This window comes from Carcharhinus amblyrhynchos, chromosome 12 (genome assembly GCF_965287045.1).
Source record: "Carcharhinus amblyrhynchos chromosome 12, sCarAmb.v2.hapA, whole genome shotgun sequence".
NCBI lineage: Eukaryota > Metazoa > Chordata > Chondrichthyes > Carcharhiniformes > Carcharhinidae > Carcharhinus > Carcharhinus amblyrhynchos.
In genome coordinates this window covers 16,778,464-16,804,795 of record NC_137335.1, presented here as the reverse complement: position 1 = coordinate 16,804,795, position 26,332 = coordinate 16,778,464, and the positions used below count along the sequence as shown (strand labels likewise).

The 26,332-nt window shown below is 41.7% G+C and overlaps 1 protein-coding gene across 1 annotated transcript in view; it reads left to right on the top strand.

Annotated features, from left to right (window-relative positions):
* The window catches only part of adgb (androglobin), a 267,020-nt gene that overhangs the window by 27,505 nt on the left and 213,183 nt on the right, over window positions 1-26,332 (top strand). Inside the window, exons 3-5 of the mRNA XM_080200127.1 lie at window positions 1,445-1,537; window positions 4,463-4,534; window positions 12,614-12,814. Coding sequence (XP_080056253.1) covers window positions 1,445-1,537; window positions 4,463-4,534; window positions 12,614-12,814 — 366 coding nt within the window. The remainder of the gene's footprint in view (window positions 1-1,444; window positions 1,538-4,462; window positions 4,535-12,613; window positions 12,815-26,332) is intronic.

The following is a 26,332-nucleotide window of genomic DNA, read 5'->3' as shown; positions in this document are numbered from 1 at the left end:
AGTTGGTAGGTGGAGTGGGTGGAGGTCAGGAGGGCAAGGATCTAGAAAGTATAAAATGTAAACAAACAACTGGGAAGAAGTCACAGTGAATCAAGGCAGGCCTTTCAGTCAGCCCCTTCTCGGCATCAGATTTGCTTGCAGGAGTGACAAACTCACTCCAAGCATAACAGCAATCAAAGATGACATTTTGAGATGTTGTTATACCAAGATGAAAGCATGTACAATATTACTGTGATTCCTCCATCCATCAGGCATAATTAACTGAGACAGGTTACAACATTTAACTGCATTGAGGACAAGTCCATATCTTTCAAAGAAGAGATGACCCATTTGCCAAATTTGAATGTTTGTGTTTCTTTGACGAATGAAAACTGAGTTGTGAAATGCTGCTGGTGATTTTCTTTTTAAAATGTTGAGAATAATTGAGCATGAATTTCCATTAGGAAGGCAGAAGTTCCTATTTTTAAAAGCTTTAATAAATTCACCAGGGAGTCAGTTGAACTATTCACCTGGATGGATAAGGTACAGTGAAATCAGTTCTACTTTCAGAATCACCCCTGATAGCTGAATCAAACTTTGCTTACCAATAATACATCACCTTACTTCCTTTTCCCCAGCTGCCCCTCAGTTTGAAAAGGTTTCAAAATCTGGTTAAGTAATTTATAAATATGACTTGATTGATCTCATATGTACCTTTTTAGAGTTTGCATGATCTAAATCCAGAAAAATGTCACTTAAATAGGTCAAGGGAGAAATATTATGTGAGTCTTCAGCCTGGAATGCAGCCAAGCTTCTTCATGGAAACATTACAAGTACAGTTGACCAATATCTGACTGTCATGTTTTTGATATGAGCAAATGAAGTTAACAGCTTCAGAGGAACTCTCATGCTCTTGGCATTCGGTCCAAAAGTAGGGCTGTATGAAAAGAAACATCATCATGCTCAATAGAAGAGCACATCCTTTGACATTGGAAAAGTGTGTTATTTGTAGTGTAAATGGCAGGACACAATCAACAACTCATGCAAGGGAAGGTTCACACAGCATTGACACCCGTCCCACCACCCCAATCCCCATCTACTCAAGATCTCAAACCCAGCACCAAATGCAGAAGTAGAAAAGAGGCATAATTTAATGTTTAAATACTCATTAAATGGGCTTGTATACTCCCATACTCACTCTGAGTGCTAATGGTCTCCCTCCTGCAATTGTCAGCAATCTTTAGCCAAAAAAATGAATGGCAACCCAAAAACAGAATGGCAGTGATTCTGCTGATCGGATAAATAATCTGCACCCGAGGAATTTTCATGATAATTAAAATGTAGAGAAGGCTAAGTTGTGCCAAGAAGCAGAGATGTCAGCACTTGGGTGTACTGTTCCTCTTGCTTGCTCAGACTATAACACTTTTTCCTTTGGTGTACCTTTGAATATCTAATTTTCTCATAGGCATTATTTGAGGATCCAGAGGGGAAGATTGAACTGCCACCCTCTCTGAAAGTTCACACTTGGAAACGTCCTTTTGAATTCATCACGGAGAAGGTCAGTCTCATATGCGCTGTTTCTGTAATTCTTTAGGTGGTTCCTATTTTCAAGAAAGGGAACAGGGATAGCCCAGGAAATTACTGACCGGTGAGTCTGTCGTCAGTGGTTGGTAAGTTGATGGAGAGGATTCTGAGGGACAGGATTATTTGAGCATTTAGAGAAGTTTAAAATGATCAGAAATAGTCAGCACGGCTTTGTCAAGGGCAGGTCATGCCTTACGAGCTTAGTTGAGTTCTTTGAAAATGTGACTGAACACATTGACGAGGGAAGAGTGGTGGATGTGGTTTACATGGACTTCAGCAAGGTGTTTGATAAGGTCCCCCATGCAAGACTTCTTGAGAAGGTGAGAGGGCATGGGATCCAAGGGGCTTTGGCCTTGTGGATCCAGAACTGGCTTGCCTGCAGAAGGCAGAGAGTGGTTGTGGATGGGTCTTTTTCTGCATGGAGGTCGGTCACCAGTGGAGTGCCCCAGGGATCTGTTCTAGGACCTTTGCTGTTTGTCATTTTCATAAATGACCTGGATGAGGAAGTGGAGGGATGGGTTAGTAAGTTCACCGACAATACGAAGGTTAGTGGTGTTGTGGATAGTCTGGAGGGATGTCAGAAGTTGCAGCGTGACATAGATAGGATGCAAGACTGGGCGGAGAAGTGGCAGATGGACGTCAACACAGATAAATGTGTAGTGGTCCATTTTGGCAGGACCATTGGGATGAAAGAGTCCAATATCAAGGGTAGGAGTCTTAGCAGTGTTGAGGAGCAGAAGGATCTTGGGGTCCAGGTCCATAGGACTCTGAAATTGGCCTCGCAGGTGGAGGATGTGGTCAAGAAGGTGTATGGTGTACTGGCCTTCATTAATCGAGGGATTGAGTTTAGGAGTCGGGAGGTAATGCTGCAACTTTATAAGACCCTTATCAGACCCCACTTGGAGTACTGTGTGCAGTTCTGGTCGCCTCACTACAGGAAGGATGTGGAAGCTATTGAGAAAGTGCAGAGGAGATTTACAAGGATGTTGCCTGGATTGGGAGGCATGCCTTATGAAGATAGGTTGAGGGAGCTAGGTCTCTTCTTCCTGGAGAGACGAAGGTTCAGAGGCGGCCTGATAGAGGTTTATAAAATGTTGAAAGGAATAGATAGGGTGGATTCTCGGAGGCTATTTCCCAGGGCTGAAATGGTCGCTACAAGAGGACACAGGTTTAAGGTGCAGGGAAGCAAGTACAGAGGAGATGTTAGGGGTAAGTTTTTCACTCAGAGGGTGGTGAGTAAGTGGAATCGGCTGCCATCGGTGGTAGAGGCGAACTCGCTGGGGTTTTTTAAAAGACTTCTGGATGAGTACATGGGATTTAATGGGATTGGGAGTTACAGATAGTTCTATGGCCTGGTAGGTATGGATATGAATGGCGCAACTTGTGGGTCGAAGGGCCTGTTTGTGCTATAGTGTTCTATGTTCTATGTTCTATGTAATACCTGAGAACAAACGGTGAGACTAATGATTTATGAATTCTCAGGTATACATTCCAAACAATAGAATTGGCTTATACACTCTTAACATATGTCTTCTGTATCCCCCTGTTTATTATTTTAACTTCTTTAAAATAAGGAGAGAGCTGCTCTATGGCACATGTTGTCTGCATGTCAACCTGCAGCAGACAGCATTGTTCTGTGACAACTACTGTTGTGAAACAGAATGTGCAACTGTGTTCTGACTTGCCCAGGCATGTGTGTTGGGGACAGTGATTGCCAGTCCTGTAGTAATGATAGATGCAGACAAGTTATCTCAAACGTCATTAAAGCTGCATTAGTGATTCTCCATGCACTCTCCTGAACAGGGATACAATTTTTCCACTGAGGGGGTATTAGATTCAAGGATCAGTATGTATGGTTTCTCTATTGGACATTGGGTTATGAATAAAGAACATATAAACTTAGGAATTAGGAGTGGGTCATTGGGCCCTTTGAGCCTGCTTCATCATTCTGTAGGAATCATCACTGATCTGGCTGGTCTCTACTCCACTTCTCTGACTTCCCTTCAATAACCTTTGACTCTTGTCTGTCAAAACTCTGTCTAACTCTGCCTTGAAAAAGTTGAATGACTCATTGCTCTCTGGAGAAGAGAATTTGAGAGAATTTGACATGTTAATGATTCTCTGAGAGTAAGCATAGCCTCTTATTCTTAAACTGTGTTCCCTGGTTTTAGTCTCCCCCACAAGAGAAACAGCCTCCTGGTATCCACTCTGTTAAGTCCTCTTAGGACTTTATATTTTTCAATAAGATCATCTGTTATTCACCTAAACTTCAAGCAGTATAGGCCCAAAATGTTCAACCTTTCTTCATAGAATAAGCCCTTCATCCCAGGAACAAACCTTCTCTTCTAACATAGTTACATCTTTTTTTTCAAATGAGTAGGTCAAAACTGTACACAGTACTTCGGAGTGGTCTTACCAAGGCCCAACCTACTCACCCTCTCCTCAAAAGAAAATCCCTCCGTATCCAGGATCAACCTAATGAACGTTCTCTGGACTGCCACCAATGCCAGTATATCTTTGCTCAGATAAGCGGGCCAAAACTGTGGTTTATGCACAAGGACCCCCAATTTCCTCTGTGGTGCAGCTTTCTGCAGTCTTTCTCCATTTAAATAATATTCAACTCTTTTATTCTTCCTACCAAAGTCCATAACTGCACTTTTTCCTACATTGATGGGAAGTTTTGAAGAGTAGGGTGTATGATCCATTGGCCTTTTATGAAAATGTTACTGTCGTGATATATGTATTTGCTTCACACATAGACATACAGTCCAGTAATTTAAAGAAAAACTATTCAGAACTAAATATAAGAAGTGGTGGAATTCTTCTGCCCTTCTTTTCAGTGGATTAAATCACATAGCTGATAAACTTTAGTCAATAATATATTTTACGTTAATTTCAGCTCCCTGTTGTTGTTGAGAAAGAAAACTCATTTGATCTAATGGCTCCTAATGAACATATTTTGGAGAGTGAGGTGAGTGTTATCAAGCAATCACCCACAGAGCAATGCACACACTTGCTTTCATATTCACAAAGGACCGAATATATCTTTGATGTATGGTGCTTGTCATGTTCATGCTGTTATAATCAAGAAGTGCAGCTGGTGAAGGATAGCATGTGAGGCAATCTATTGCAACTTTATGATAACTAATTTACAGAGATACATATTACAAACTTGCACCTCCCCATCCAACAACCAACGTTTCAATGTTTTTTATATAAGGACACAAGGGAATCACTTGTGAACATTCATCATTTGCATAAAATTAATGTAGAATTAATAAATTCCCTTATCTTTAAATAAGAAAAATATATGTACAAACAAAATTTAAAAAGAAATTAAATCAAAGATTTCTATACGCTGTAGAAATATTGTGTGGCGTAGAAATATTGTGTGGCGCCCCTCCCCAAGGACCCATAACAATTTATTTGTACATGCTTTTCTTTTTGTAAAATAGTTTGGCAGTAATATCTTGCATTGCCCATCTAATTTTAGAGATTTCCTTTCTCTGGCATGTATTTCAAACCAGCTAGATCAATGTACGTTTTTTTCACTCGCACTTTGTGTCGCATGTACATTATCTCAAAAGAAACAATTATCTACACAATATTCAATTTTCTTCACTACATCCATTGTGCAGAACCTCACTTAAAACTTTTGACAAAGAGAGTTTCATATCCACTGCCTCCACAAGAGTTTTCTGGCAGCTAAAGTACTTTTAACAACCCTTTTTATTTTCTTAGCTTTGCAAGATAAAAGACAACATTTTATCACTAATCAGAAATATTATGAAACACACTGCACTAAGAACATAAGAACATAAGAAATAGGAGCAGGAGTAGGCCATCTAGCCCTTCAAGCCTGCCCCGCCATTCAATAAGATCATGGCTGATCTGAAGTGGATCAGTTCCACTTTCCTGCTTTCTCCCCATAACCCTTAATTCCCTTGTCTGTCAAAAGCCTATCTACCTGTGACTTAAATATATTTAGCGAGGTAGCCTCCACCACTTCAACGGGCAGAGAATTCCAGAGATTCACCACCCTTTGAGTGAAGAAGTTCCTCCTCAACTCCGATCTAAACTGCGCCCCCCCCCCCCATCTTGAGGCTGTGCCCTCTAGTTCTGCTATCCTTTTTAAGCGGGAAGAATCTCTCTACCTCTACCCTATCCATCCCTTTCATTATCTTATACATTTCTATAAGATCCCCCCTCATCCTTCTAAACTCCAGCGAGTACAGACCCAGTCTATTTAGTCTCTCTTCATAGTCCAACCCCCTCATCTCCAGTATCAGTCGAGTGAACCTCCTCTGCACTCCTTCCAAGGCCAAAATATCCTTGCGCAAGTGCGGCGACCAAAACTGCACACAGTACTCCAGCTGCGGCTTCACCAGTACCCTGTACAGTTGCAGCAAGACCTCCCTGCGTTTATATTCTATCCCCCTCGCTATAAAGGCCAGCATTCCATTTGCCTTCTTGATCACCTGCTGCACTTGCAGACTGGGTTTTTGCGACTCATGCACAAGGACACCAAGGTCCCTCTGCACCGTAGCATGCTGCACCTTTTCGCCCTTTAAATAGTAATCCCTCCTACTATTATTTCTGCCAAAGTGGATAACCTCACACTTACTAACATTATACTCCATCTGCCAGGTCCTCGCCCACTCGCTCAGCCTATCCAGATTCCTCTGCAGACTTTCCACACCCTCCGCACAATTTGCTTTTCCACTCATCTTCGTGTCATCAACAAATTTCGTCACCCTACACTCAGCCCCCTCCTCCAGATCATCTATATAAATGGTAAATAGCTGAGGCCCCAGCACCGATCCCTGCGGCACTCCACCAGTCACCAACCGTCAATCAGAATAGCCCCCATTGATATCAACTCTCTGCCTCCTATTAGACAACCAATCCTCTATCTACGCTAACACCTTACCCCCAACTCCGTGCACCCTAACCTTCTGTAGCAACCTTTTGTGAGGCAGCTTATCAAAGGCCTTTTGAAAATCTAGAAACACCACATCCACCGGTTCCCCTCTGTCTACCGCACTAGTCACACCCTCATAGAAATCCAATAAATTCCACTAGAGTACCCTTTAGGAAGGTTAGCATGTCAAGCATCACTAAAAATGATTAGTTTCATGTTCATTGGACCACCCAAGGCTGGAAATCTCACATGAGTCTAAATGTAATATTCTTAGTGCTTTACTTACTGTTTTAAAATTCTCCCTTATCCCAGTTGAGATGGGGAAGAAAATAAATACATGTTTACATCAACCGAACTAATCTGTAAAAATTATCATTTTTATTTTATAAAATTGACAAGGCTTTACCATGACTAGCCATGACTCATACCAGAGGAATTTCTAGCCTTCAGAGAAACCAGAAACCAGGTGCTAATGCCCCTGCTTGGAGCTACACAAAGATTCTTTGCATTTATAAAGAACAATTCTGGCGACCAGAGAAACTGCCTCTCCAAAGACAAGGCAGCTGTTTGTGAATTGCAATATTCAAGATGGGATTAATGGTCCAATCGTTACCTGCTCCAAAACACAGTGGGTTTCATCAAAGGGCCTCATTAGTCAACCCAAAACTATCACACTTGGGCTGAGTTAGAACATAGAACCCTACAGTGCAGAAACGGGCCCTTCAGCCCATTGAATCTGCACCAACCACAATCCCATCCAGGCCCTATCCCCATATCCCTACACATTTACCTGCTGATCCCTCTAACCTACACATCCCAGGACACTAAGGGGGAATTTTAGCATGGTCAATCAAACTAACCCGCACATCTTTGGACTGTGGGAGAAAACCGGAGCACCCAGAGGAAACTCACACAGACACTAGGAGAATGTGCAAACTCCACACAGACAGTGACCCGAGCTGGGAATGGAACCCAGGTCCCTGGAGCTGTGAAGCAGCAGTGCTAACCACTGTGCTAACATGCCACCCGTCTAAATTCCTTTCATTAACAAGGTTTGGATCTTGTCATCAGTCACTGTTTGACCTCTGATGAGAACAGGACTGCAGGCAGCGTCGTGTTTCTGTCTGCCATCTTAGTATCATATGGAGATACCGGCGTTGGACTGGGGTAAGCACAATAAGTAGTCTCACAATACCAGGTTAAAGTCCAACAGGTTTATTTGGTAGCACTAGCTTGCGGAGTCTCAGGCACCTTCATCAGGTGAGTGAGGACTTGTGTTCGCAAACAGGTCATGTACAGACACAAACTCAATTTACAAGATAATGGTTGGAAAGCGAGTCTTACAGGTAATCAAGTCTTAAAGGTACAGGCAACGTGAGTGGAGAGAGGGCCAAGCACTGGTTAAAGAGATGTGTATTGTCTCCAGCCAGGACAGTTAGTGAGATTTTGCAAGCCCAGGCAATGCACAACAACTCAGAATCGCTGAGCAGAAACTGATAGCCAAGTTCTGCACACATGAGGACGGCTTCAACCGGGATCTTGGGTTCATGTCACACTATCTATAACCCCCATGACTTGCCTGGGCTTGCAAAATCTCACGAACTGTCCTGGCTGGAGACAATACACATCTCTTTAACCTGTGCTTGGACCTCTCGCCACTCATGTTGTTTGTACCTTTAAGACTTGATTACCTGTAAGACTCACATTCCAACCATTATCTTGTAAATTGAGTATTATGTATTGAGTGTCTGTATTATGACCTGTTTGAGAACACAATTCCTCACTCACCTGATGAAGGAGCCTGAGACTCCAAAAGTTAGTGCTGCCAAATAAATCTATTGGACTTTAACCTGGTGTTGTGAGACTTCTTACTGATCTTACTATCAAACAGGTAACAGCAGAAGAAGCTTTGTCCAGGTACAATCATCTAGCCCTCATTTGCACTGTCAACTACTAGAATATTGAAGCTGGTGTCTTCAAGCCTAATTCAATACTACATGTCATCTCTCCTTGTGGAAGTCTCACTTCTGCAAAGATTGATTACCCTGTAAAAGTCAATTAACTTACTCGCTGAAAAAACCCTCCATTAGCCTTTTGATTCTAAACTCACATAAACTTGTACTGTTATTATGGTCTGGCCCTGCACCTCTTTCATTCCCTTAATTCTCTTTCATTGCATGAGTGCAAAAGGGGTGGATGTTTTGAAACCCTATTCTCATGTTTTGTGTTTGTGAGTGAAATAAACCAACCTTTTGCTTTTATCTCATCTTGGGTTGCTGTGCAAGTTATGCATAGAAGATTGGAACATTCCAAAGCTAAAGGTTGGAGAAAATACACTACCACTTATTAAGGGGGAATCAAAAGTCAAAAACATCTTTCTGTTTACAGATGGGTAGTGAGAGGAGAAATCAGGGCTGTTTAAAGTAATCCCCCTTCTGTCTGTAGCACTCGATTCAGTGACTTTTGTTGACAAGGGCAGCATTTATTTTTCGTCCCCAACTGTCCCTAAGAAGGTGGTGGTGAGTTACCTTTTTGAATCATTACAATACATATGGTGTAGTACACTACAGTGGTTCTAGGAAGGAAATTCCAGGAATTGACCTAGTGGTAGTGAAGGAATGGAGATATAGTTTCAAGTTAGCATGATGTGTGACTTGGTGGGAAACTTGAGTGTTGGTGTTCCCATGTATCTGCTGACCTTTTTCATTTTGGTGGTATAGTCCACGAGTTTGAAAGCTGCTGTCAAAGGAGTCTCAGTAAGTTACTGCAGTGCATCCTGTGGATGGTCTACACAGATGTTAGTATGCACCGGTTATGGAGAAAGTTGATATTTAAGGTGGTGGATGGGGTGGTGATTGAACTAAAGGAGCTTTGTCCTAAATGTTGTTAAGCTTCATGAGTGTTATTGAAGCTGCACTCATCCAGGAAGTAGGCAAGTCTTCCATCACACTCCAAGCTTGTGTCTTGCAGGTGGTGAGCAGGCTTTGGAGAGTCAGGAGGTGAGTTACTGGTTGCAGAATTCCCAGCATTGACCTGTTCTTGTAATCTTCCAATACTGCCCTAGGATCTCCATTTTCCTTTTTCTCATGTACACCTCATGATTGTGTGTGCCTTCTATTTTCAAGCCACAATCTGGGATCTCCTCACACTCATATAACTATCTGGAATTTTGTGCATAGTTAGAACTTCACAAATGTTCACAAAGAAATTACAGGGACAAAGTCCCTGTTGCAGGAGACAATACAAATACCAATTTTTATTCACACATAGTGACAAGAACATAATGCAATGGGAAGTCTAACTGTCGGCTAGCCTGTGTACATTCACATTGTTGGCAACAGACTTGGGTTCAAATGAGTACAAATTTTCAATGGTGAAACTCAAGTGCTAACGTTATCCTGAGATTAGATAACAATTGTCAACTCTTTTTTTAAAAACTTAAATATGCATACCTAAATGTTACAATTTGAACTATACTGTCAAATCAATTGCACAGCAATTGGAGTTATTGCAACACTCTTGTTACAAAATATCCAAGCTTTACTACACAGCGCCAAAAATAAATACACAATTTGTTTAATGCTTTAATGAAACCACAAATCTCAGGCTCACGTGAGATATCTCAGTTCCCAGACAAGTTCATTTGTCAGTACATCTGCCTTTACTCATGTAGTGACAGGATTCTCAGTCTGCATAAAATTTGATGCCCTGTCATTCTGATTGACATACACCCTATCACCAGCTTATCTTGTATTCTATTTGGGTTAGAACAGCAAGGCTCATTTATCTGAGAAGTCCAGACCTGTTTTATCTACGTGTCAGCTGCGGGCAAACTTATCTCCTTGGAGTGGATTCAGAGTTTTTTGGATAGTGTGAAATCTGACCAACAGTGTTACTATCCACAAGTTATGAGTATCGACAGTATTTTGTTGCTTTTTTTTACCTCTGCTTCCAGCATGATGATCTAAAAATGGAGCAACCTCAGTAGCATGAACAGGGTAGCATTGCTGAAACAAGATCTACCATCAGAAAGTTTTGAAGTCCTGGGGGATCTCAATGTCCATCACTAAGAATGACCCGATAGCACCAGGACTGACAAAGCTTGCCAAGTCCTGAGGAATGTGCCAGCCAGTCTAGGTCAATGGCAAGTGGTGAAAGAACTATTAAGAAAGAAAAGTCTACTTAACTTTGTTCTCACTAATCTACCCATAGCAGATGCATCTGTGCATGATAGTATTAGTAGATGTGACCATCACAAAGTCCTTTTAAAGACAAAAGGGGCGATCTTACCGGCTTATCATGTCAGTCTAGCCAATCGAGTGACTCTAAATCTCCTGAGATATCCAGCTTCACATTGGCACTCCTACAGCTCAGCAGTCGGCTTCCTGGCGTGAATAGGCTGTGCCTACTCCCCCTACTGGTGAGAATCACATTTTGCCTCATTTTTATTTCTAAATGCCGGATGATTGTGTCAGGGAAATTCCTCAAAAATGGATGCGATTCTTTCCCATTTTCATGCTCACTCGGCGCTTAGAATTTTTTTTCGTAAAATTGCTCCCAAAGTCATCTCTTTGCACTGACGATATCTTCCATTGTGTTTGTAGCATTACCACTATGCTAAATGAGATAGATTCAGAATCACCATAGCAGCTTAAACTTGGGCATCTATGAGAGCCATAGCAACAGTTGCACAGTTGTATTATCCACAACCTGTAGCCTCATGGTTTGACACCCATCCCCACTCTACAATTATCATCAGGTTAGGGAGCCAACCCTGGTTCAGTGAAGAGAATTGGAAAGGCAACAGACATAACCAAGAATTAAATGCCATTCTGGTGAAACTACAGCAAGACTACATCCATGCTAAACAATGGAAGCAGCATATTATAGAAAAAGCTAAGAACAAACCACTCCCTATCTGGTGATACCATTGACCAGAAACTGAACTAAACCAGGCAAATAAATAACTATGACTAAAAGGGCAGATCAGAAGCTGGGAATTCTGTGGTGAGCACTCACCTCCTGACTCCCCATATCCAGTTGCAAGGTACAAATTGGAAGTGTGATGGAATTTTCACCATTTTCTTGGATGCAACTCCAATACACCCATGAAGCTTAAATCAGTGTCAGACAAAACATCACACTTGATTGGCATCCCCTTCCACCATCTTAAACAATTATTCCTTCCACCATCGGCACGTAATGGCAGCAGTGTGTACTATCTACCAGGCTGCACAGCAGCAACTTTCCAAACATTTTTGGACAGCATCTTCTAAACCCGTGATCTCGACTGCCGAGAAGAGCAAGGGCACAGAGCATCTGGGAACATCTGCAGATTCCCTTCCAATTCACACACTCTACTGATGTGGAACTATATTGCTGTTCCTTCACTGTCACTGAATCAAAATCATGTAGGTGTAATTACACGCCGTGGACTGTAAAAGTTCAAGAAGGCAGCTCACCGTCTCTTTCTCAAAGGAAGCTAGTGTTGGATCTTACCAATGATGCTCACATGGCATGAACAATTTTTAAAAAGCACTGAACAGTGACTCCAATTCAAAAGTACTTTATTGACTGCCAAGCCCTTTGGAAAGTCCTGACATTCTTGGGTCTTGAAAGGCACTGCATAAATGCTAATCTTTTTCTCACTTAGGGCAATCTATGCCTCAGCCTTCCCCACAGCCCCACATCGTGCTTCTGCCTTTTTCATCTTTCTTGCATCTTTTTGTGCAATACTTTTAATCATTAATGATTTTTTCAATACGTTAGACCTCAGGAGTTTTAAGAAGTAACTCTCAGTTAAGACATTTTCAAGTGAGGAGGAATGGATTAATATTTCTTACACCTTTTTACTCTCAGAAGCTGTTAATGGTGTTTGGACAAAAGTTGGCAGCCACTGTAGTAATGCAAGTGCAGGGAAAGACTGCAGCGTAACATTTGTGATACCTCAGCTCTTTAAAAAAAACCCTCCTAAATTTATAATTCTATGATTCTATTAATGCAGTGTTTGCTTCAATTAAAACAGACAAGTAAAGCAATGGGTTGCATTATCAATAGGGAGTACAAATCTCCCAGTAATCTCCCTGTTATTTTAAAGCATTAGAGTGACTTCTCCTGTTTTATCTTCAGTTGATGCGATGGATTATCAGTGAAGTGATTATGCTCTGGACCGCCTGCCATGACACTAAATTAAACGAAAAAAGCTTGTTGGATACAGTGGGACCTCCCTGGAAGCCCTGGGAACACATATATGCCCTTTGTAAGACCATGAAGGGACACATAGCTCTCTACAACAGTTATGGAAAGTATGTCGTGAGACTGTACTGGATGGTAAGAGTTCAAATTATCATTAAATTGAGACTGTCTTTTTTGAGTAAAGGAGTTACAATAAGCAAAGAGTTGGCATAAATGGGTCTTTTTCTGATTGACAGTCAGGAATCTGTGCTAGGACCCCAACTGTTCACATTATATGTTAATGATTTGGAAGAGGGAACTGAATGTATTATCTCCAGATTTGCAGATGACACAAAGTTGGGTGGGAGGGTGAGCTGTGAAGAGGATGCAGAGATGCTGCAGCATGATTTGGACAGGCTGAATGTATGGGCATCTGCATGCCACATGCAATATAATGTGGATAAATATGAGGTTATCCACTTTGGTAGCAATAATAGGAAGACAGATTATTCTTAATGGGTGTAAATTGAGAGAAGTGGATACTCAACAAGACCTTGGAGTCCTCATGTATCAGTCGCTGAAAGTCAGCACACAGGTATAGCAGGCAGTAAAGAAGGCAAATGGTATGTTGGTCTTCATAGTGAGATGATTTGAGTGTAAGGATAGGGATGTTTTGCTGCAATTGTATAGGGCTTTGGTGAGACGACACTTGGAGTATTGTATGCAGTTTTTGTGTCCTTATCCGTGGGAGGATGTCCTTACTATAGAGGGAGTACAGCAAAGGCTTTCCAGGTTGTCATATGAAGAGAGACTAAATCAGTTAGGATTATATTCGCTGGAGTTTAGAAGAGTGAGCGGGACTCTCATGGAAATTTATAAAATTCTAATAAGGTTAGACAGGTAGATTCAGAGAAGATGTTCCCAATGGTGGGGGAGTCCAGAACTAGGGATGGTAGTTTGAAGATAAGGTATAAACCTTTTGGAACTGAGATGAGGAGGAATTTCTTCACCCAAAGGGTGGTGAATGCTGGAATTCACTACCGCAGAATATAGTTGAGTCCAAAATATTGTCTAATTTCAAGAAGAAATTAGATGTAGCACTTGGGGCTAAAGGGATCAAGGGATATGGGAGGGAGGATCAGGATATTGAATTTGATGATCAGCCGTGATCAAGATGAATTGCGAAGCAGGCTCGAAGGGCTGAATGACCTACTCCTGCTTCTAGTTTCCAGGTTTCTATGAACCCTTGAACTTACAATTGTAAAACCAGTTTGGTAATTTACACATTTAGTTTGAAATCTAATTAAGAGTCAGTTAAGAGTGGAGCATACATTTAAAAACTTTGATTTAACAATGGAATAAGATGACAAATGAATGCATCATCATTATCTGTAACGTCAGTTAACAATCATGCAGTATTAACAATTTAGTGTAGAATAATGACTAATTTGTAGGTAACAGAAATGAGACAAACACAGTATTTGGTAATATTATGTATAATACTGTTTCCTTTTATTATTAAACAAATTGCCCTTCACTTTCTTGTTGCTAAACACACTAGGTGGGATTTTCCTGCCAGTAGGATTTTCTGGTACCACTGGAGATGATGCAGGGGAACCAGCGCACTCTTTTCCATATAAATCTCAATTGTGGATTGTAACAGTTTTCTGATTCATCCAACTTTGCAGAAGTGGAGCATTATCACATCTCAGTAACTGTTTTAGACTTGGCTGCTTGGCTTTATATTTGACCTGTCATTGTGGAAGTGGTTCCAGTGTCTTGCATCCAATCAAAGACCAAGATGGGATTTTATTTTAATAACTACATCAACAACAACTCACATTTATATGACACATTTAATGTAGCAAGAACATTTCATAGGAGTGTAATCAGTCATAAAATAAACAAAGGGTCATATAAGGAGATAACTAAATGTTTCATCAAAATGTTTTAATGGGCACCTTGAAGTAGGAGAAAGAGGCAAGGAAGGTTTAGGGAGTGAAGGGACCTTGGGCATTGACACACCTACAAATGGAGGGGCAAAGAAAATCAGGGATGCACAAGTGACTAATGGTTTGTGTCTCCTATTTCTCACCTACATTCTCACTGACATTTTCTGAAAACATTTTTTTTAATGTTTACTGATATGTTCACCACCACCTCTCCTGACTCCTCCACTGTTGCAAAAAAAATTACATTCCTTATCTGTCACCCAGGACTGGGTGAACAGAAATCTCCTCTAGTTAAATATTGAAAAGGCTAAGCCATTGCCTTTGGTCACCGCCACAAACTTAGTTCTGTAATTGCCAACTTCTGTCTCCCTCTAGCAGCTGTCTGAGGCTGAACCACACTATTTGCAACATTGGTGCCAAAAGGAACTTCCAGCCACAAATCCAAATGATCACTTAGACTTTATCTTTCCATTTCCATAACTTCACCAGTCTCTCAGCTCATGTGCTGCTGATAACCCCAGCTATACCTATTACTTCAAAACTTGACTCTTCTAATTCACTTCTGGCCAGTCTCCCACATTCATTCCTGCACTCCGTATGCCTGAGATCATTCAAATATGTGCTTACTCGCATCAAGTTCCATTCATTCCAGTGCTTGTTGTCCTACATTAGCCAGGTTAAGTAGCACCTTGATTTTTTAAAAAAAAATCCTCGTTTTCAAATCTATCCACAACTTTTCCTCTTTCTGATCTCTGTGATCTCCTACATCCCCAAAATTCTCTCAAGAGATCTCTGCTCTTCTAATTTTGACATCTTGACCATCCCTGATTTTAATTACTGCAGCATTAGTGGTGTGCCTTCAGTTGCCTAGGCCCTATACACCAGAATTCCTTTCTCCATTCCATTCATCTACCTCTTTTTCCTTCTTTAAAGATGTTCCTTAAAACCCACCTCCTGGACCAAGCTTTTGGTCATCTCCCCTAATATCTCATGTGGCTCAATGTCAACTTTTCTTATGCAAAGCTCCTTGAAGCACCTTGTTAAATCTCTTGCATTTAATCATAAAGGTACATCTCTTCTAGATTCCTTGATCACGTGGAAACATCTGTTTTTATCTACTTTGCACATCCTGAACCTTCATATTGTTAAACACCTTCTGTTTGTTTTAAACAGTCTCAACTTTCAATAAAATTTCAATAAAATCAGCTATTTACCATTTATATAGATGATCTGGAGGAGGGAACCGAGTGTATGGTGTCAAAATTTGCTGATGACACCAAGATTGGTGGAACGGCAAATTGCGCGGAGGGTGTGGAGAGTCTGCAGAAGGATCTAGATAGGCTGGGCGAATGGGCCAGGAAATGGCAAATGGAATTTAATGTTGGCAGGTGCGAGGTGGTCCACTTTGGTAGGAATAATGGTAGGAAGGACTATTACTTACAGGGCAAAAAACTGCAACAGGCGACGGTGCAGAGGGACCTCGGGGTCCTTGTGCATGAGTCGCAAAAACCCAGCCTGCAGGTGCAGCAGGTGGTCAGGAAGGCTAATGGGATGCTGGCCTTCATAGCGAGGGGGATTGAATATAAAAGTAGGGAGGTCTTGCTGCAGCTGTATAGGGCATTGGTGAGGCCGCAGCTGGAGTACTGTGTGCAGTTTTGGTCGCCGCACTTACGCAAGGATATTTTGGCCTTTGAGGGAGTGCAGAGGAGGTTTACTAGGCTGATGTCAGAGTTGAGGGGGTTGAGCTATGAGGAGAAGCTGAATAAACTAGGCTTGTACTCGTTTGAGTTTAGAAGAATGAGGGGAGATCTCACTGAGACATATAAGATGATGAATGGGATGGATAGGATAGAGGTGGAGAGGCTCTTCCCGCTCAGAAAGGACAGTAGGACTAGGGGGCACAGCCTCAAGATAAAGGGGGGACGGTTTAGAACGGAGTTGAGGAGGAACTTCTTCACTCAAAGGGTGGTGAATCTCTGGAATTCTCTGCCCGTTGAGGTGGTGGAGGCTGCCTCGCTAAATATTTTTAAGACGCGGGTTGATGGGTTTTTGATAAGCGAGGGGATTAAGGGTTATGGGGAGAGGGCAGGAATGTGGAACTGAGACACGACAGATCAACCATGATCTTATTGAATGGCGGGGCAGGCTCGAAGGGCTGGATGGCCTACTCCTGCTCCTATTTCTTATGTTCTTATGTAAAATTCTTTGTGCTAAATTACAAACCAATATTAGGTTAACCTCAACTGTTGCATTTATAAGGTAATTTTGCAAGTCTTGGCACTCAATACAACGTTGTTAATGATGGACGCAGGTCAGAAAGCGATGCATATATTACATGTTCTTTAGTAGAAATTTGTGTAGATGTTATATAATCAAAATGTAATTTGCATCAATTTTGGCTCCGTTGGTAGCACTATTACCTCTAATTCAGTAGGTTGTGAGATTAAGTTCTACTCCAAAGACATGAACACAATATCTAGTCTACCACTGCAATTAGTACTGAATGATTGCTGCACTGTTGGAGGTGTCAAACTTCAGATGAGATATTAACTATGGCTCATCTGCCCTCTCCAGTGAAGACAAAAAAAGCCACGGCATTATTGAGGAAGAGCAGGGGAGAGTCCTGGGCAACATTTATATCTCAACAACATCATAAAAAACATTATTTGATCATTACCGCTTTGTTTTTTGTGGAGGTTTGATGAGCGTAATTTGGCTACCGCTATTACTACGTTATACCTATAGTGGCACTTCCAGATTATTTAATTGGCTGGAAAAAGTTTTGGGATGTCCAGCGGTCATGAAAAGTGCTTTATAAATGCAAATTATTCATCCTTCTAAACACAGCAGTTGATGAAACATGATATTGCATAAGACCAGTCAAGAGCCAGAACAATGTTCAGTTAAAGTTGGTTTAGGGGCTGAGGATAGTTGCATCTTTGCTAGTATTAGTTAGTTAAATAGGAAATATTAGAGCAATATGGAAAGTGGAAAAATAAGGTTGGGTGGAACATTAGAATTGAAAATTTCCTTTAGAGGCTAAAACTAAAAGCAGCAGTGTGCTGGAGCGATCCAAACCTTACTTAACATTGTCACCCAATGGCTTCAACTTGCAACTGCATGTGGATGCAAACCCAGTAAAATTAATGTGATTGCAGTTACGAGCCATTGTAACAGGCAAAGCAGAACAAAAGGGCACAAGTATACTATGCGGGCAATTGTAGTATCACCATAGTCAGTCCTTCAAACCAAGGACAATGTCTGCCAGGCTTCATGATTTCTGTGTGACTTAGACACAGAGTGAACAAGAATTCATAGTGGTTTCTTGAGCAAGAGTTTTACTCTCTCTCCTTCTGCTTTTGTCACCTTTCTGCAGAAGAGTTTGTGTGGTCAGTTTCTGACTATGTTGCAACTTGTTGTTCAGCAGCAAGTTTTTCAGCAAGCTCCTGAAATGCACCAATGTCAGTGTGTCATTGAACACTTTTCATATGTCAGCAGCTACCTTTCTCAAAAGATCACCACCAAAGAATGATCCAGGTCAGCATCCACTGTGCCAGCACAGTCTTCTGAAAATTGTACAACTAGATCTTCAGCAAGAAATCTCCAAAGGAGGATAGATGCTTTAGTGTTGTTGCCCCCACACTATGACAGTGAGAATTTGGCCATTGGCCAAAGGAACTGCCAGGCACTGGAGAATTTCCACCAGCAGTATCTCCACAGGATTCTCAAGATCAAATGGGAAGACAGCATCCTCACCACACCCCCCTGCATCACAATGATGATCATGGAAAATCCAATTAATTGACTTCTGAAGCAGGTTCTTTTTGTGCAACTTAAGGATAATATCTTGAGGATCTCAAGGAGGATAGAGAAAACATTTTTAGGACCCCTGAATCTGGCTAAGTTAGGGGTTCTATTCGTAGACACGCAGGGTAGAATAGGTGTAGGGTGATGCGGTGGCGCGGGCTCGTTGGGCCGAAGGGCCTGTTTCCCGTGCTGGGTTGTTCTTTGTTTTTTTTGACGCACTGTACGTATCATTGTAGTGTAGTAATTATACTGCTGGATTAGTCCAGCAACTATAAGTTAAAATTCCATCATTCATTTTGAGATATTCTGTTTAGGTTTTAACTACCTGGAAATAAGAAGCCGTTATCATGTCAATAAAACTAGCCAGGAAGTTTACATTGAAAACCAAAATGGTTTACTAATGTCTTTTATTAGGAAACATGAAGTCCTTATCCAGTCTGGCCTATGTGTGAGTCTAGTCCCACACAAACATGGTTGTTTCTTAACTGCCTTTGGAAATCAATCTTCCATTGGTTCAGTGAGAAGGTCCCATCTCATACTGACCCGCATCTCCAGAATAAACTACAAAAAGGTGTAAAAACTTTCTTCAGTGCCACTGCAAGTACCACAGTCAGTTACAACATGAGTAACAAGAATGATTAATTTATATAGCACTTTAATGTAGTAAAACATCCCAAAACATTTTACAGGAGTGTTATAAAACAATGACATGGAGGCCCATAAAATGATACTAGGTCGTATTACCAAAAGCTTGATCAAAAAAATGGATTTGAAGAGTATGTTAAAGGAGGGAAGCAAGGTTGAGAGATGGAGAAGTATTGGGAGGGAATTCCAGAGCTTAGTACCAAGGCAACTGAAAATGCCACCAGCAATGATGGCAGGATTAAAATTAGGGTGTTGAAGAGCCAGAATTAAGTAAGTGCAGATATCTTGGAGAATTGTGAAATGAAGGAGCTAAGGGACGGACTTTGATTAAGTCTTTGGTAAGAAGGCCCAGGGAAGGCCTTCCCATCCCTGTCAATTGAGAGCGTTAAGTGGGCAGTTACTGCAGACTCAAGGGTCTCATCTGCAGCTGCTTGTATTAACCCAGAAGGGGAGGATGACAAGCAAACCCAGGGGTCCCTTCTTCAAAAGCACACTGTGGGGTGTTGGGGGCAGGGATGCTGAAAATGAACCCCTTCCTCCCTATCCCCCATGGACCCAACTTGTGATCCCACCTCTTGCCATTACTTAGCTGTGATTTGGGATTCAGCAATGATGAGAGGCCTTGGGTTGGTGTAGTACTAGCAGCAGCCACCACCTCTTATTTAACATCAGCGGAGGTCTTAACAAAATGAAAACCAGCACCATGCTTTCAGATGATGTCGACAAGCGGCAGTATTCAGATTAGAAATAGAAAAAGGCCAATGACTGATTCTAAGGGAACTCAAGAGGTAACAGTATGGGGGCATTAAGAGAAGCCATTACGAGTGACACCTAAATAGTTTAGAACAGAACTAGGTGGGAGAGTCTCACTTAGCTAGACAACATCGGAGAGATATTGGAGGAGGATGGTGTTGTCAGCTGTATCAAAGGGTGCCAACAGGTTAAGGAGGACAGAAAGAGAATGCTTACTTTTATCACAGTCCATAGGATGTCATCTACCACTTTGATCAGAACAGAACTGTTATGGCATTGTGTTGGGACTGAAAACAGATTGGAGGGATTCAAACATGGATTTCTGACAAGCATGAGTACAGATTTGGGAGACTTTGGTGAGGAATGGAAGATTGGTGATGGACTAGTAGTTTGCAGGGATAGTGGGGTCAAGGTTTGTTTTTGTTGAGAAAAGGGGTGATAATGGCAGAGAGGAGCAACACCTGAAGACAGAAGGTTAACATGGGGAAGTTGGGTGGTCAGCAGTTGAGTGGGAATAAGGAGTAAGAGGTGGATATTATGATGAAGTGAGCTTGCAGAAGGCATGAGGAACAATAGAGGAGAAATCAGAGAAAGATGCGAGATCAGGGCTAAATCAGGGGAAGGAGGATGTTCGGTTGGGTGGAGGAAGGGAAGGAGGCAAACATAATTACAGACAAAATCGTAGCAAGTGATTACAGTTTAAAATAAACTTTGATAATAAAGATTTTTAATTATAATTTAATCAAAAATTATGTAAATGATTGATTGAATCCCAACACAATTTACTTGAGCAGTTGCTGTATTTTGCAATCCAGGTCAAACTACTGCTTGGAACCAGATTCAATCCACAGCTTTGGGTGTTTGTTATAACCTAAAGCTCCTTTGGCATTTAGAATAAGCACTGTCAATCAGCTGGGAGTATGGCTGTGTCATTTCTCATCCATCAGCCTTTCTGAGAATCAAATAAAGAGAGCAGCATGAGTCATGATTAAGGAAACTGCATGAACCCACTTACTTTGACTATCCTGTTTCCTGCTTGACTTATTAGTGTGGTTTGCGCTGCTGTTGAGGCATTATACAAAGCTTTTTCATAAGATTCCTTATTAAAAGACTATTTGATTAGTGGAACTCCTTAACTACACTCTTTATAGCAGTGTTTCTAGGTATTAGTGATGATGAGTCATTGTGAAAGCAAAATGCAGCCAGAGAAATAAGGCAACATGAATTAAATAAGTGTTAGGTTCCATACGCAATTCTTCAGATAATTAAGCAATCTATGTCCATATGCAACAAGACCTATGGAACATCCAGGCTTCAGCTGATGAATTTCAAGTATGATCTTTCTCTACACCCTAGCTATGACTGTAACACTACATTCTGCACTCTCTTGTTTCCTTCTCCATGAACGGTATGCTTTGTTTGTATAGCGTACAAGAAACAGTACTTTTCACTGTGCACCAATACACGTGACAATAATAAATCAAATCAAATCAAAGTAACATTATTGCCATGCAAGTGCCAGGCATTAACTATCTGCAACATGAGAGAGTCTAACCATCTCTCCTTGACATTCAGTAGCAAAATCATCGCCGCCTCCCTCACCGTCACCATCCTGAAGGTCACGTTTGACCAGAAACCTAACTGAACCGTTACATATACACTATGGCTCCAAGAACAGGTCAAAGAACAGGTATTCTGTGGCAAGTGATAACTCACCTCCTGACTCCTCAAAGCTTTTCAGTGATCTGCAAGGCACAAGTCAAGAACATGTTGGAATATTCTCCCCTTGTATGGAGGCGTGAAGCTCCAACAACATTTGCTATGATCTCCATGGAGACAGTTAATTTTGTAAGATAAATTAGAATCCCAGTTATTAACTGAAAGAACTACACCACAAACAATTTGCATTTTACACAAGATAAAACAAATTTAAACAAAGCAAGCACTACTAAATTGACACGAGACTTTGCAATTACTTAAGTTTTAAACATCATTCTACCTTTTAATTCCACCCAATTTTTCTTTTATACATTACAGAATCTTGAGGGTTCATTGATTTCCCAACCAAAATATGCCACAGCTCTTTGGAATTCAATTTGATTTCTCCTCAGTGTCCCAGCTATTCTCCAAAGTACAAGATTTCATGGCAAGCCTCCCACTAACATTTGGCTTAACAACCCTCCAACTTTCCTTTAAAACTTCACATTATGGACTCCACTTTAAGCATAGGCTTCATGCCTTCTTAGTGATTCCAAAAATCTGAAAATACTCTTAGTTTCTCATAACCCTCCACTATGGTCCCAGTTCTTAAAAGCCCCAACTTCCAAGTACCAGCTGCAACTTCTACTCTGGGTTGCTGTGGTTCCTTCCACCAGCTCCATGATAGGCAAATCTTCCAATCTGTTTCCCCCTCATGAACTCGATCTTCAAATTGAGCGTAAGCTCCTACCTGAATTCCATGTCGTGACCAGTAAAGTTAGTATTTTCTCTGCTTAAAGTGCAAGTCTGGCTAACATTTATCTATTTTGCTCTACCTCCCAGTGCACTGTAAAATACATATGACCAAAGCTTCAGCTGTCTGTGATATTCCTGGGTTCATAAGAAAGCCTGCAACTTGATCCAAATATGGCATCCCTTATCCCCTTCTGCATGACAACAGGAAACAACTTAGCCTAGTCTCCTAATAGGCATGTGAGTTCCCTATCTCTGACCACATAAGGCTTTCATCTTGAAACCAAAGAGGTTGGTTTCACCAAAATTATTTACGATCTTGATACTGCTAACATCTTTCAGGAAACTTAAATTTTGATTGTGGACATAATCAAAACTGTTGTTGTTTTTCTTTCTGCACTCATTGGTCTGGAATCATCTGATTTCATTGTGAGTTTTTACCTGGAACTGGCTGTTAGCCTGTCACCAGAAGCTTACAGCTTGAGGAGCAGCTCTCCTCATCAAATACATCTGACCAGGAATCTCTCCCATTTTTACCACCAGCCATTGGCGTGTTAGTAGGATTATGCAGGTTGATGCTCAACCTATTAGCCACATTATGAATACATCTTTCTTGGCCATCAAGTCTAGGAGTGGCACTCAAGTTCAGATCTTCTGGCTCAGAGCTAGGGACACAACCCACTGCACCACTTGCCACAGCTGTGATTGTCCTCAGTTATCTGTCAACCCTGTTTCAGTCACAGAATTTGAGTCTTCCCTTTGACGCTTACTATTTTCACTCAACTTTTATAGTCAGATAGATTCCAGCGCAGGTTACATGAGCCCTCTCATTTACCTTTCATATACAGTCCAAAATTAAAAATTTCTTACTGATCAAAAGATAAGCTGAGACATAATAATCATACAAACTTTACCATGGTCACAAATTTAAGGAGCTAAACACCAGTCAGGACAAAGCAATCCTCTTGATTAGCACCGATCCACCACCTTAAACATTTACTCCTGCAGCACAGTGTGGCATCTAAAGGATGCACTGCAGCAACTTGCCTAGGTCCCTTTGAAAGCACCTTCTAATCCATGACCTCCAGTGCCTAGAAGAACACAAGCAGCAAATGCATGGAAACACCACCACCTGTAAGTTCCCCTTCAAGCTACACACCATTTTAACTTGGACTTATTTCAACAGTTCTACATTAACATTGGTCAAAGTCTTGGAACTCCCTCTCTAATCTTCACTTCACAGACTCCAGCAGTTCACCACCATCTTCACAAAGGTGATTAGGGCTGGGCAATAAATGCTGGCCTTGCCAATGAAGCTCAGATACCATGACTGACAAAACATGACCCATTTCTGTTTCCCTAGCTGTCGTATGGTAAACTTAAAGCTCCAGTCTTTGAATATTACTGAATGGGTGAGTGGGTGAATGGATGAATGGGTATGTAGGTGGGTGACTGGTTGGTCAGCTGGGGGGATAGTTGCCTTGTAGGTTTGTCACATCAGGTTGGGAGGAGCTGGGCTGTTGGAGAGAGTCAGGGCTGATTGGAGGATAGTCAGGTTGTTAGGGGTAATTGGGGTCAGGATAGGTCGAATAGCTGGGTACTCAAGTCAGGTCAGAGGTGGCAGTTGAGTGCTTGGAGGATCTTCGGATCAGGTTGGATGGAGTCAGTCGATGTGGGGTACATAGGGTGCCAGACAGGGATGATTGGGTGGTCTGTTGCGTAGTTACCCAGGTAAGTAGGTTTTAATCTGCCTAACATTTCCTGGGTCACTCTTCAGGTAAGCACTGTGGAACTGACCATCATCTCCAACTCTAGTGCAGGGATCCCAGACAATCCCCACCTAGGTCTGCACATTAGGACTTCCACAGGTTCCTGAGCCGTGTCTTCAGTTGTAAGTTCAGCCTCCAGCAGTCCGGAGACCAGAAGATTTGGCTCACAGTATTTTATTTTTTGCTTTGTTTGATTCTTGTTTAGTTAAAGAAAAGTCTTCTGATCTAAACTGTGGAATCTTGTGGCTTCATTCTTTCAGTATGTAACTGGGATTTCAGATTTTTTTAAAATAAGTTATTGCTTTCTATCAAGATTATAACAATATGTTAACCGGTTAAATGGGGTAGATAGAGAGAAAATGTTTCCTTTGATAGGGAAATCAGGAATGAAGCAAATATAATCCTAAACTTTGAACCAGACCATTCAGGATTGAAATCGGGAACCACATTTTCTCACAATAAAAATGCTAGAAATCTGGAATTCTGTTCCTTGAAAGGCCATGAATTCGGGAACAGTTGTATCTTTTAAGATTGTTTAATTTATTTATTAGTGTCACAAGTGGGCTTACACTAGCACTGCAATGAAGTTACTGTGAAAATCCCCTATTCGCCACATTCCGGCACCTGAGGGAGTACACTGGGTACACTGAGGGAGAATTTAGCATGGCCAGTGTACCTAACCAGCACGTCTTGTGGTCTGTGGGAAGAAACCAGAGCACCCAGAGGAAACCCACGCAGACACGGGGAGAATGTGCAAACTCCACATAGATAGTGACCTGAGCCTGGAATCGAACCCGGGTCCCTGGCGCTGTGAGGCAGCAGGTCTAACCACTGTGCCGCTGTGCAATAAATTTTTGATTTATAAGAATATTGTGATATTAAGAATATTATAATATTATATTTTATTATGTGGAGCACACGTGCATAAATGGGGCTGAGTGTGATCTCACTGAGTGGTGGAACAGGCTCAACGGATTGAATGGTCTGTTCCTGCCTGTGATATTCGTGTTATCTATGTACAACTTTAAAGTTTGCAATTGATTGTAGCAATAGGTCAAATGACTGATACTTCTGGTTGGAAATAACTTTCTAAAGGTATAGTCTGAAGAGAGAGATTGACAGCAGCCCTACCTCCAGCTCCAGAATAACTTGCAGACCATGGGCTGAATAATGCAGGAAGGTGGGTGAGTTGTTGGGCGGGGAGTGGAGGGGGGACATGTGACAGAGAACTTGTGCCACTCCTACGCCCCCGGAATCAGAGTTGGTTTGGAACAGGCATGTCTGAAGCCAACACACCCTGGAGTCATGCTGCACTATGGGCCAGCTAATCAAGGGCCAGTGTGGGACTTCATCCCCTCAATGGAGAGGAAGTGCCATCCTCCGGAGCTGCCAATCATTCAGGATGGCCAGAAGCTCTGTCAGTCCCACCAGTGTCAGTGGCTGCTGCCTGGACTACGGTAGAAGAAGGAAGAAAGCCCATTGAACCCCAGAGCAGGTAGGTCAGGTTACTGGGCAGAGAAGTTTTGGTAACTTAAGAGATATGGTTAAGATTACGGTGGGAAGAAAGGAAGAGGATGTTCGACCTGAGGGAAGCCATCCGGTAATCAGCAATGGGCAGCCCTGAAGTGCAAACCCCCCTTTCTTCCCACCCTTTGAAAAACTTTTTAAACCAGCTGCCCATGCAAGATGTTTTATGGTATGGGCAGCATATTTTCAGAGTCAATTGGATTAATAACAAGCCTAATTAACTCTTGATTATATATTTAAGCATGTGAGCGGGCTGCCAATTTATGGCGATAAACTTGGGAATGGACGGGAATATGGCGGGCACCCACCTTATTTTACGTATCCCCATCCCCTCAACCCAAAACACACTTGGTGGGGCCCGTGAAACACAGCCTCTTAAGTGCAGGTCAAAAAATAGTAGTTTAAGGATCCAGTCTGTACATACTTTCTGAGCAAAATCTTCAGACCTGATTGAAGGCTTCCTTATTCCACAAGATTATTCACACAGGAGTAATGAACGAGAGAGCCTTTCACTTCAGTTTTTTTTGTCAGGAAATCGAAAAATCAAAAAGTTGACCAGTAAAAATGGCCATGAAGGCATCAGATTGTCATAAAAATTTGACTGCTTTATTCATGTCTTTTAAGGAAGGATGTCTGCCAATCTTACCCAGTTTGGGCTTTGTGTTACTCCACTTGCAGACCAAATTGATTACTTCTTACCTGCCCTCTCGTGTAGCCTAGCAAAGCACACAGTTGTGCCAATGGTTTGAGAAGAAGCCTCATCACCACCT